At 35.0% G+C, this 13,994-nt stretch overlaps 1 protein-coding gene across 2 annotated transcripts in view; it reads right to left on the reverse strand.

Annotated features, from left to right (window-relative positions):
- The window catches only part of GlyRS (glycine--tRNA ligase), a 56,344-nt gene that overhangs the window by 9,635 nt on the left and 32,715 nt on the right, over window positions 1-13,994 (reverse strand). For both annotated transcript variants that reach the window (XM_081737222.1, XM_081737223.1), the window contains 4 exons: window positions 9,813-9,977; window positions 5,624-5,750; window positions 2,662-2,788; window positions 1,629-1,824 (listed from right to left, as the gene is read on the reverse strand). In XM_081737222.1, the coding sequence (XP_081593348.1) occupies window positions 1,629-1,824; window positions 2,662-2,788; window positions 5,624-5,750; window positions 9,813-9,977 (615 nt within the window). The remainder of the gene's footprint in view (window positions 1-1,628; window positions 1,825-2,661; window positions 2,789-5,623; window positions 5,751-9,812; window positions 9,978-13,994) is intronic.

The following is a 13,994-nucleotide window of genomic DNA, read 5'->3' on the forward strand; positions in this document are numbered from 1 at the left end:
AAAGAACATATACACGTACGTTAATAAACGAGTATGTTTTTAGATATACATGAAGGCGCGAAAATCTAAGGCAAATGTTGCCAATAATATACAACAAAGTAATCTGAGATGGGGTTACGCGTCAGCTAATAACTCGAGAACGAAATCTTGGATCAAGTAAAAGTACTTAGTAACTGCATTGAGCCGCAGAATCCATTAATACATCATTCTATATGCAACGCGTATCAATTTAGTGTTCCTGACTTATCATCGTTCATTTGTGGAAAATCTCACTCGTGAAAGTCCTTTTTTGTTCCTAGGCTAACCCTACGGCCGATCCTTCTCTACAGTAATAATAATTATAACAACAGTATGTAACATAATAATAATTGCTGAAGATAAAAAAGGAGGAAAATACGGACTGACTGAATTGAGGTAGATTATTACATGCGGTTAAGATTACAGGGCGGTTCGCAAACAGGATGGTAATGTAAGTGTCCTTCCATCTCTTTCTAGAGGTTCTGCATTTCAACAGCTCCCACTCTCACTACAAAACGCTTCCTAGCTTCTGTCTTGACAATTCAGGGAATCACACATCTATAGCAGCACATCATCCCTCATAACTACCAAAAGATCCGTTGTTAACATTGTCCAATCGCGGATATCCCCACAATATATAATTTAATCGTGCTTAACAAACAAACAAAAACGCTAAAATTGCCCATTCCCAATTTCCTTACCCAATGCCATCCTGGATTCTACTCCCTACAGGAAATAACGAATCTTTCCTAGCATATACTCACCTCCTCATCTAAAATCGAACACTCTTTCCAAACCGAAAGAGAGAGAGAGAGAGAGAGTATTGTGTGTTGAAACAAGGAATAAAACACATACCTTCCTAAACTTAACTGCGTCTTGCCCATATTGACTTCCTGAAGCTGTTTAAATCCGGTACTGAACCCAAAAAGTTTACGATCTCATTTTTAGGTTTTGCACTTACATTCTGTCCATCCATCTATCTTTCATTCCCTATCCACTCCTATTCAGCTTAAGCATTAACTCTGTAAAATTACATATCTCACACTGAATCCCTTTCTAGCAAAATTCAAATCACGTGTTCAACTATACTAGGATCTTTTTCCAACATGTCAGCTTTGATGTTTCATGGCAACTTTTTTTCTTTAACTTCTATTTTTCCTTCCTGTCTGAAGATACGTTTAGCGAAAGTGCTTTCAGCATGTCATTTTGTGTTAAATGGTAATAATTGTCTATTTTTAAATAATTGTCTATTATATATTCGTACTACGATACAAAACTTTTATTTCAAACATCTGCTCTTGCACGTTAGTTCATAATAATGGAAAAAATTAATGACGCGCCTCATATTGGCTACGTTATCTTAAAAATTTTTCAAATAATACCCCGACACTATCATATACATAGATATTTTTATTCTTATGAACTTACATGTCTATGAGATTTGGTTCTACTGTGTTTCAATTCTCATTAATTTTAAGCCAAATTTCTTGACTCCAACATCCGTACTCCAGTTAAAATTCGAACCCAAGATTACTCACTAAGAACTATTCAGTATATTAATATTTTCTTCTCTGCTTGTAACTGCGTACCACGATATTCTTTGCACTTACCGTCCTTTGCTCATCGCCTTCTCGAACTCTAAAATTATGCTCGAAAAGAGCGTACATTATCCTTCCAATTCCAAAAGAAGGCTCAACTACACTAGGAATTATTTCTTCCACATGTACAGTCTTCTGGTAATTCTTCACAGTCACCATATCTTTTGTCAGTTTAAACTCTTTGCTACCCGCAGAGAGAACGAACTCCCTGGAAAGGATAAAAGGAAAAAGAAAAACAATGAACCACACATTTCAAATTACCGGAAACTACATGAATAGCGAAAATGTAACAAGAAAAATGAAAGACTCATTTTATTTCAATAATTAAATTTTACATCAATTAACTGTACAACCAATAGACATTAAAATCTAAGCAGTCTGAAGAGCAATCTTAGCCATAAGATCAAGACGTACTCACCTCGCTTTTCAGTATCGTATTACACATATATTGTTAAACAAAAATAATGTTAAACATTCAGTTTTCGCTAACAGCTGCCAGTATTGTCAAGATAAGTAACAAAAGCTTTTGGTAGACACAGGGTGCATGGGTATTAACTAAATATAACATTTAAAACAATGAAATATTTCAGTCTAACGTAGGCTACGGGAGACGATGATTAAAGCAAATGACCGATAATGGGAAAAAATGATGGAATGAGAATGTGGGAGGAAACGAGGGTACCCGACAAAACTCAGACACGATGTTGCTAACCATAAAACTACTTGGCCGGGAATCGAACCAGGGACCCCAGGCATCAGAGATAAGCGGTCTACTACTAAGCCACCATGTCAACATAAAAATACATACATTGTATACATATATAATCACTTCCACGATATCAATGTTATGATTTGTACCCTTAAAGTGTTTAGAAAGGCCCGATGCTGGAAAATCATTGTGTTTGGGCCACCAAAATCTTCTTTCAATCTTGTGTGTGTGTATCTGTTACCGTTACGGTTATATGTATTATTTACTACTAACAGAAGTCCCTATAAAAGAAAAGAAATTAGTAAGACTTCCCCCTCTGACAACTAAAATACTTACCCTTTCTCATTTAACGTCTTCTCTAACTCCGTGGCCTGAGATTTATCCATCGCCGATAAAGCATCAATAATAATCTTGGCTTCTTTCTTAAATGCTTTTCCAATTGCTGCTTTGTTTGCTTGTGGCTCTAGAGACAAAAGATTAATATTATATCAATATTACTACTTTTTGTTTTTCACATGCACAGTAAAACAAAGTTTGGTTAGTTACATCTATTAAGCCATTTGTGCTATTCTTTCCCTTTTCCTTGGATCTTTTCAATTTTATACATATTGCTTTTTTTTTCTTTTTTTAAAAATGTAAAGTTACAGACTTTCTTTTTTATTTGTTTTACAGTTCGTATAATTGATTGATTGATCTGTATGTATGACCTTTATCACAGCGAGGCTACAGGACGAAACCTACAGTTTACATTGGAATCTGGTCCACTGTAGTGCGCTGGATGCTCTCTTACCGGGAATTAAACCTGAGACCTCGTACACTACTGACATCTGCGCTAACGAATAGACCACAAGAGAAAGAAACTCGTAAAGTTGAGTAAACCTTAGGTAATTATCGTAACTTATTTAATACACAGTGCATTGTAACTGTTTTCCAGCATATGCAGGTCCAGGAAAAGAAAAAAAATTCTACGTCATCAGGTAAAATATTGATAGCTCAAAACTCCCTTTTCCTAAATTAAACCAGTTAAAAATTGGGTAAAGTTTTTACATTACGATTTTACTCCTTGAACCAGAACACCAATGGTCTAAGCGGGATTCAAATCCACAAGTGGATCTTGCGATTGCCTTAGATCGCTTGACCATGCTAGATGACCTAGACAAACTGATAATTCAAATCTCTAATAATAAAAACTCTTGTATTCTTTTAGCAAAATCATCTCTTGCTTTCTTTTTCTGGGTACGATCTTAACGTGACGGTACACGATGTATGAATATCTATCTTGATATCCAGACTTAACACAAAATGGTTTAAGGCCTATTGTAGCACTTAACGAAACGTTATCATATATCCAAAATTTTATTGGAACCAAAATGGAGCTAACATTGTAGCTTCAACGAACTCAGTGGTTCATCGCCGAAGAAATAAGAACTCGCCATTGGATTCTGTCTTTATATTTCCAGACAACTTCCTTTTGTATTGTCTTCCCATCAGTTTAACTTACTGGTTAAGTTTTGGAATCTTTTTTCATACTTTTAAAACAGCCTAAGCCTAATAAAATGATTTACATACTGATTAAAGTTACCGTCTTTTTTCATTATAGGGGCTTTATGTGAGATGGAGCCTACTGCTCAGCACAGGACCGTAAAAGAAAATAATTAAATGAAATTTTTCAGTTTTATGTTCCACGATTGTGCTCTGTACGCTGAAGGAGACAGATTATTGTTGAAAGTGGATGATTATGGAACAACTCAAGAATGATACGGGAGAACCATGCGAATATATATATATATATATATATATATATATATATATATACGAGGTAATAGGAATCCGAATCATTACTCCAATTTGTAACTGAACCAAGCACACCCTCTTTAATAAGACGAACACTAAACGCTAAATTGATTACATTAGAAAACAGTGATTTAAAAATGCGTCACCTGCTAGTACACCAAACACCACCATTAGATAGTGAACTGTTATCGTAACTGTAAGTACTCCTCACTTGAGAACTATTACTAAAACTGACAAGGTGTCTTCACAACACTGCTGCTTCCCGATGAGCACTTCGCTTTCTACCTTCTTGACAATTTCATTTTTCACTTTCATTAACCGTAACCATAAATCCAGACCAGGCCGAAACTTAAGCATTTAATAATGTCATAAGGAATAGAGCAAAGGGCATGTAAAATGCATGAAAAATCTTCTTGGAAAGATTCCAATACAAGAACCGATTATCAAAAGTCCAATATATAACCTTATGAAGTGTACTATCTAAGGATAGGTACGATGGAGCTATAAGTGGGTAACGTAGATATCATCATCTTAGTATTCGGACATTACTGGTACGTCATTTGCTGAAACCGAGACGATTCCATGCTCCACGTTCTTCCGTTAACCTCTTCGTCTTCACGTACGATTTCTCTGTTTTGATATCGTCCATTAATTGTAGTCTCCTTCGTTCCCTCCCTCTTTTTTCTGCTATCATACCCTCTAGCACGTCCCTTATGATATAGTTCCTTCTTAGCTAATGCCCCAACCAGTTTCTCTTTCTCTTCTTAATAATATCTAGAATTGTTCTTTTCTCCCCCACCATTTCTAACAACCTCTCATTCATTTTCCGCTCGACCCAGCTCTCTCCATTCTTCTCCACATCCACGTTTCGAAAACTTCCAGTCGTTTGCGTAATGTCCATGTTTTTGACTCAAACAGCACAATACTCTACACGAAGCACTTTGGGTTATTTTCTCAACTCTTCGTTCATGGTTTCACAAAATAGTATTATCTTCCTCCTAAAGGCTTCTTTCGCCATTCCTACCCTTGCTTTTATTACCCGTTCACATTTCATTTTATCCATAATAATAGAACCCACTCTATTGAAAACTAGTCACTTGTTCTATTTTCTCCCCTCCGATTTCTATATTTGACACCGACCGCTTCGTTCCAATCACCATTACTTCAGTCTTTCTAACATTTATTATATGTAACGTAGCTATAATAATCCTGAAACCACACGGTGGTTTCTCAAGCACTAAAAGCACATACAACAGACTTTTGGTCTTCTTAATAAACTCTATTTTGCTGTCATTTAAAATAGTACTACAAACTCTGTCCTTTAAGAATGGTCATTACGAGAGGAAGAAACATTAAAAGTTTAATATCAACAATCTTTCTCTTGTAAACTTCATGCGAGTTACAAATAGCTTCCTGGCGAAATAACTATCAAAATAAAACGAATAAAATCACCAATACAAAAACACTCTTAACTATCTGGAAGTCTTGTGCCTCATAGTCATACCTATAACATCAACATTCTTTGGCTCAGAAAGTCTCTTCTCGGCTGCTAATCGAACACCCGTAGCCTTCGTATGCTGCGTGAGATCGAAGGCAGATCTATCTGCACAGCCAACGCATTCGATCCAGCCCTGGAAGTAAATCAATACAGAACTACCATCACCACCATTTTGGAACATTATTTATTTAAATAAGAGAATAATATTAAAGCCTCGACACTAAAATTAATTCAACACTTTTTTCCTAATTATGCTTTCTTTTAAAAAATAAATGTGCCCTACGTACACATAAAACGAAAGAAAGAAACGCGCAACTTACTGATTGACTTTACAGCTCGGGATAAACTCAGGACTTCTTTTCATAGCACGTATCTCTTAACCGCATGTTACCAATGGCTTGATTACAGTGTTCAGTTTACGTCCCACGGTTACTCTCATTGGGATAAAGGAGACGGATAACTGAGTGAATTATAAATTAACTGGCAGAAAAAGAATGTGCAAGGAAACGGCAGAACCTTGAGAAAACCCACGGACACCATGTTGTCCACCATGAATTCACTTGGAAATGAAATGAAATATTTCAGTTTAACGTCCAACGATTATCTCCTTTAGGCTAAGGGAGACGGATGATAAAGACAAGTGAATGATGATGGAAGAATTGGTGGAATGAGAATTATTTCTCTTCTCTTATAAAATGAAATCTTTCAGTTTAACGTCCAACGATTATCTCCTTTAGGCTAAGGGAGACGGATGATAAAGACAAGTGAATGATGATGGAAGAATTGGTGGAATGAGAATTATTTCTCTTCTCTTATAAAATGAAATCTTTCAGTTTAACATCCAACGATTATCTCCTTTAGGCTAAGGGAGACGGATGATAAAGACAAGTGAATGATGATGGAAGAATTGGTGGAATGAGAATTATTTCTCTTCTCTTATAAAATGAAATCTTTCAGTTTAACATCCAACGATTATCTCCTTTAGGCTAAGGGAGACGGATGATAAAGACAAGTGAATGATGATGGAAGAATTGGTGGAATGAGAATTATTTCTCTTCTCTTATAAAATGAAATCTTTCAGTTTAACGTCCAACGATTATCTCCTTTAGGCTAAGGGAGACGGATGATAAAGACAAGTGAATGATGATGGAAGAATTGGTGGAATGAGAATTATTTCTCTTCTCTTATAAAATGAAATCTTTCAGTTTAACATCCAACGATTATCTCCTTTAGGCTAAGGGAGACGGATGATAAAGACAAGTGAATGATGATGGAAGAATTGGTGGAATGAGAATTATTTCTCTTCTCTTATAAAATGAAATCTTTCAGTTTAACGTCCAACGATTATCTCCTTTAGGCTAAGGGAGACGGATGATAAAGACAAGTGAATGATGATGGAAGAATTGGTGGAATGAGAATTATTTCTCTTCTCTTATAAAATGAAATCTTTCAGTTTAACGTCCAACGATTATCTCCTTTAGGCTAAGGGAGACGGATGATAAAGACAAGTGAATGATGATGGAAGAATTGGTGGAATGAGAATTATTTCTCTTCTCTTATAAAATGAAATCTTTCAGTTTAACATCCAACGATTATCTCCTTTAGGCTAAGGGAGACGGATGATAAAGACAAGTGAATGATGATGGAAGAATTGGTGGAATGAGAATTATTTCTCTTCTCTTATAAAATGAAATCTTTCAGTTTAACGTCCAACGATTATCTCCTTTAGGCTAAGGGAGACGGATGATAAAGACAAGTGAATGATGATGGAAGAATTGGTGGAATGAGAATTATTTCTCTTCTCTTATAAAATGAAATCTTTCAGTTTAACATCCAACGATTATCTCCTTTAGGCTAAGGGAGACGGATGATAAAGACAAGTGAATGATGATGGAAGAATTGGTGGAATGAGAATTATTTCTCTTCTCTTATAAAATGAAATCTTTCAGTTTAACGTCCAACGATTATCTCCTTTAGGCTAAGGGAGACGGATGATAAAGACAAGTGAATGATGATGGAAGAATTGGTGGAATGAGAATTATTTCTCTTCTCTTATAAAATGAAATCTTTCAGTTTAACATCCAACGATTATGTCCTTTAGGCTAAGGGAGACGGATGATTAAGGCAAGTGAATGATGATGGAAGAATTGGTGGAATGAGAATTATTTCTCTTCTCTTATAAAATGAAATCTTTCAGTTTAACGTCCAACGATTATCTCCTTTAGGCTAAGGGAGACGGATGATAAAGACAAGTGAATGATGATGGAAGAATTGGTGGAATGAGAATTATTTCTCTTCTCTTATAAAATGAAATCTTTCAGTTTAACATCCAACGATTATGTCCTTTAGGCTAAGGGAGACGGATGATTAAGGCAAGTGAATGATGATGGAAGAATTGGTGGAATGAGAATTATTTCTCTTCTCTTATAAAATGAAATCTTTCAGTTTAACGTCCAACGATTATCTCCTTTAGGCTAAGGGAGACGGATGATAAAGACAAGTGAATGATGATGGAAGAATTGGTGGAATGAGAATTATTTCTCTTCTCTTATAAAATGAAATCTTTCAGTTTAACGTCCCATGATTATGTCCTTTAGTCTAAGGGAGACGGATGATTAAGGCAAGTGAATGATGATGGAAGAATTGGTGGAATGAGAATTATTTCTCTTCTCTTATAAAATGAAATCTTTCAGTTTAACATCCAACGATTATCTCCTTTAGGCTAAGGGAGACGGATGATAAAGACAAGTGAATGATGATGGAAGAATTGGTGGAATGGGAATTATTTCTCTTCTCTTATAAAATGAAATCTTTCAGTTTAACGTCCAACGATTATCTCCTTTGGGCTAAAGAAGACGGATGATAAAGACAAGTGAATGATGATGGAAGAATTGGTGGAATGAGAATTATTTCTCTTCTCTTATAAAATGAAATCTTTCAGTTTAACATCCAACGATTATCTCCTTTAGGCTAAGGGAGACGGATGATAAAGACAAGTGAATGATGATGGAAGAATTGGTGGAATGAGAATTATTTCTCTTCTCTTATAAAATGAAATCTTTCAGTTTAACATCCAACGATTATGTCCTTTAGGCTAAGGGAGGCAGATGATTAAAGCAAGTGAATGATAATGGAAGAATTGGTGGAATGACAAAGTGGGAGGAAACGGGAGTACTTTGAGAAAACCCACGGACACGATGTTGTCCACCACAAGCTTACGTGGCCAGAGACCCCACGCATTAGAGATAAGCGCTCTATCACTGAGCCACCGTTGTCCCCTTGCAAATTCACTTGGCCTGGGATTGAACCGGAACTCCTCGCACCAGAGGTGAGCAGTACACCGCTCATACACCGATTTCTCCCTGATTATAATTTTCTATAGTTGACGCTCATTCTCTGTCTGAAGGACTTACTTCTCAGCAAGCGTTAATTGGTATATCAGATTGTCCAAGTATTGAGTCTTTGAAGGTCAAAATTGAAATTCTTTCACTTTTATTTTAACGTTACATTTAGTTTTTTTTTTCTTTTTTAATTTGATTTATATTACTCTAATTAATTTCTATGGTATGGTCTGGATCAATACGCCCTTATTCACATTATCAAATGAACTTTTGAAATTAATCAGTAACAAGTATACGTAAAATCTTGGTCCTTCGAGAAATAAGAACCATACCACCACTTTCTTCAACGCTGATGCATTTCTATTACTTTACGGCAAGACTGCGTAAATCAGGAATTAATCGGGCTACTTTTCAAGTATAACCTTTTTTATTGACAATGCTAAGGCAATTTGAAATAATACTAATGATAATGATGACAGAAGTGGGGAACACAAAGACGTCTTAGTAACTGAGCCAATTTTTGTCTTTTCCTTCAGTGGAAATTTGATTACAATACAAAAAATTGAATCCTTATCAAAAAGCCACGTAATCACATCCAGTCGTTCCTTCAGAAAAAGTGTTCCGGGGGGGGCACTGTTGGTACTATTTTATTTATTATTATATTATAGACGTATTATTTTGGTCTCGTCCGGGCGGACACTCTCAGAGCTCCCTAGAAACATGTCTCGAAGAAACATTGATCACATCCACAAATTTTCAACGAATACTACGTGTAATGTTAAATTCGGAATGTACAATCACTTACTTCTAATTTGGAACACTGAAATAAAACGAACGTAATCAGCAATACTTACATATGATGTAAGACATTCAGCATCCCAGCAATCACAAGCATAATGGGCCATCTCGTTGCTCATGTGCTGTCTAAATCGCAGTTTCTTTGGATCAATACCAATCTTCACTAAGAATTGTTGTATTCTAGCCATAAAATAACCCAGAGTTTGATTTGCTACGAGAGCCTGAGAAAGAAGAAACCACGTCTCACGTAAATCTATTGTATTTTATGCTTTTTTAATGCATCAAGTTCAAGACATATATAGGCAAAAGTATCATAATACCATGTTAAGACAACTATTTATGAGCCTCTAACTATTATCAAGTTTAACGACAAGTCAAGCTGTTACCTTTACATTTGACATTATTAATCTTATTGTAGTTAACCTTCTCAAAGGACTGATACATCCACATTAACACAAACCCCACATTTAGACATATTTTAAAACTAGGTATAAGCAAAAATTCTTGATTTTTCTTTCTTTAAATGAACACTGTAAATTCTCTGTTATATCAACTATAACAAATCTCCTCACGAGAAATTTAAATAATATTCTTTTTTTGATTAATACTCACAGTTGGGGGCTCTGCGCATTTCAGTTTTTATTTATTTATTTAGGAAGAGGGGAGGGGGATTAAGCACCGCAACTGTTAATTCTACTAGTGCGAAATTTCTAATGAAATTATAACTGAAATATCGTAGAGTTGATCTTGAGTTTAACGTCCCTTTCAACAGTGAGGCTATATGAGACGGGACCTATTGATTAACGTGGAATCCGAACCACATGAGCTCTCGCTGGGAATCGAACCTGGGCCTCCCATGCCAAAGGGGCGTACGCTAACCACTTAGCCACGAAGGAGCTCAATAACTGGAATATCATCCATTACAATATATACAAAAATGTTCCCTTATCAAAATTTACTAGAACAAAAATTTTTACTGACATTAATTCTTCTAGCAATCAAAACGATTTACTCTCGCACACAAACTATTGTTAAAGTATCTTTTAAGACTCAGCTGCATCAACGGAACAATTTTGTCATGTACGTAATTCGTCAAAGATTAAACATACAATAATAAAAAACACTATCAAAACAACATTCTACGTGATACTTGCACTTAATGTAATCTACAATGTGCACAGAAAGTACTGCAATTGTTACAATCTATTTTTAAGTGCGTTTTCATCAAAGGGTTGTGTATTATGTACAAATGAAGTTGATAACTACCATTTGAAGTTTTCTTCTTCTGTTTTTTTTTTTTTTTTTTTTTTCCTATGAATTTTCTAGCACATACCGTTTTTCCTACAGTTTGAAAACATGGAGCTTCGTTTCACATAAACAAAGTACGCTAGACTTCCGAACAATACAAACTCAATAATGAAACATAAAGTAGTAGATTTATATCATGCAGTTATAAACAGGCGCATAACATCAAGAGGCGGAACCTACTCTTCGGATGTTGAATCCACACCAAAATAATTTCTCGCTCTCTTACAATTATTCCAACCACCAGTTACACTATTTTTTACTACTTCTAGTCTTGGAAGAATATAAATGAGCAGAGATTGAGTTTATTATTAGGATCCTGAATCATCCACCACGGCAAGGTTGTACCACATTGGATGGGAAAAATCGGTCCTTAATTATCTTTAAGCCAACAACTGCATAAAAAGCACATAATCATTCGGTTTTTAATTGTTCTTGAGTCAAAAACCGCACAAAAAGCACATAATGATTTGGTAGATGGGCTTTCCATTAACAGTGCCACAACTTTGAATGACTTGAAAGTCATTTCTTTCGTCACAAAACTGAAACTATCATGCACATTGAACAACACAGTTGGTTTAATGTGCAACTCATGCCAAAGCCGTCGTATTTCGATTCAAAATGTCACTTGTAACCGAATGCACTTTTGTTAAGCCGCTTACAGCGCCATCTATTGACACACACTGTAACTTCTTATGCCACAGCGTTTCCCCCTTCTTCAAGTATATTCAGTTCAAATTTGAAGCCTTTGGAGTAGTTGATTTTTACAGTATTTCGAAAGTGGAACTTTAATTACGATCACCCTATCAATCTTGGGATTCTGGCTCGATTGGAGAAAACCATTTCTCGTTATCTCTTACCTTCCTTTCTCATGTAAAAATGATCATTCAGACAGAAAACAGGGATAATACTGTTCGTATCTACCCTTCTTCGCAACCCACCGATATCAAGTTGATCTCTATTAAATCAATTTATTTTTAAAAATTAAAAAAATAGAAATCTGGATCATTCTTTACACTTTAAACTTGATAGGCATTACGTTAAAAAAAAAAAAAAAAAAAGAAAGAAAGAAAGAAAAAAGAAATATCGAAAATACTATATTTGGTGCACAGAAAACAAATCTTCACAATAAAATTAGCATTGAAATGACGGAACTTCTGTTCCTTATTGTTTACAACATGACCATTTGAAACAATTTCAACAATAAGTTTGTACATTAAAATATATATATAATGAATAACACCAAAGAATCACTTTGGTGATATACTGCACAAGACAAACTAGACTTCAAAATAACCCCCACCAGATCACAAACAAAAACATTCAACAGCATGAGAAGCAAATTAGTACACTGTTAAGTACGAAGGTGGTTTGATAACTGACTTGGTTTGATAGAAAACAACTTGAGTTTTTTAACGTACTTTATTTTTCGACGTAGTTCCCCTCGAAATTCAATAATCTTGTTCGAACGTTTCTTCAGCTTCGTGATTCCTTCGCGGAAATAAGTTTCCTCGAGGCTTTCAAAATACTCGTTCACTACCTGCATGACCCCTTCATTTGATTCAAATTTTGGTCATACTAGAAAAGTTCTTAGTTCCAGAAATTGATCTGATGAATAGACAGGATGCGGAAGAATTCAAATCTCAGCTTGGGCAATTTTTGCTCAAGTGACGTGCCTTTTTTCTCCGTTCTGGAATAAGCAAACGCGGCACCAATGTTGCGCAAAATGTTTTCATGTACAATTTATTATGCAAAATGAAGTGAACCCGTTCAGTTGAGATGTTTATGGCTCTTGCTAACTCGTACCAGGGTCGAACAGTTTTAGAGAAAGGACATAAATCACCCAAAGCAGGTGAAATCCTCTCATGGAATTCCTTTGCTATTTTCCCTTTTAGAGAGAGAGAGAGAAAAAAAAAAGTCACACTACGAATTCCAATTTTATCCATTTTATGCTGATACTTCAAACACTTATTTTGAGCAACTGTCAAACAAGACATTACTGACCTGAGATCACAGATTATTTATTCATAGAAAGGGAACTCTACAACGTTACATACATAGATGACTTAGCGTCATTTATTAGTATGCGAGCCAAGTTACTTATCAAACCGTCCTCGTATTATAAATTAATCTATAAGCAAAAAAAGTAAAATACATACACAGCATTAATTTTGAAGGCCATGCATTGTATTGATATGCTTAATTGAAGAACGTGAATTACACTAACTAATAAATAAATAAATAAAATGCGTAAAATTCGTAATATCACAACATATCAAGAGCTGATACTTTCTGTATCATTAAGCTGGCATAGTTTCCTTAACAGCTAAATGCCAAATAAATAAATAAATAAAAGTTGCATTGTCACAAAAATGTGGAAGCTTCCTTCAAAAGTTTCAATAAATTGTGGATAAATAAAAATAGAAATAAATATTGCAATATTCAAAACAATCTTAGGAAGTTACAGGAGTACAACATTCTTGTGTTCAGTTTACTCAATATTGTAACTTTTTCTTTGCTAATTTCGGTTCTTTAAACTCTACTATTTTTTATAATTATTTGTTAAGTTTCAGTAATTGTTATTAACTCTATGTTTCTATTAAGCATCAATGGCTAAATGAAAACTTTTAAAGAAAACTGTTTACCTAAAAAAAAAGTACTAAAATCCAAATGATTAGATAACATTAGCGAGAGCTTTGCATAGTAGCATGCATCCTACTTAGTAGTAAGCAGAAATATTTTAAAATAAGAGTGGGCAGCCAATTCCTTAAATAAAACCAAATCATTCATAATTAAAAATTTCACGATCAGCCCAATAATATGTTATGTTTTTCAATTTTTAGGTTAACATTTCGCTGTTTCTTTCAATTTGCAGAGTCCTTACTAACTAGTGCTTTCTTCAGTCGGGATGAGGGAGAACAGTTTCTTATTGA

The sequence above is a fragment of the Thermobia domestica genome, chromosome 13, assembly GCF_964235325.1.
Source record: "Thermobia domestica chromosome 13, izTheDome1.hap1.1, whole genome shotgun sequence".
Taxonomy (NCBI): domain Eukaryota; kingdom Metazoa; phylum Arthropoda; class Insecta; order Zygentoma; family Lepismatidae; genus Thermobia; species Thermobia domestica.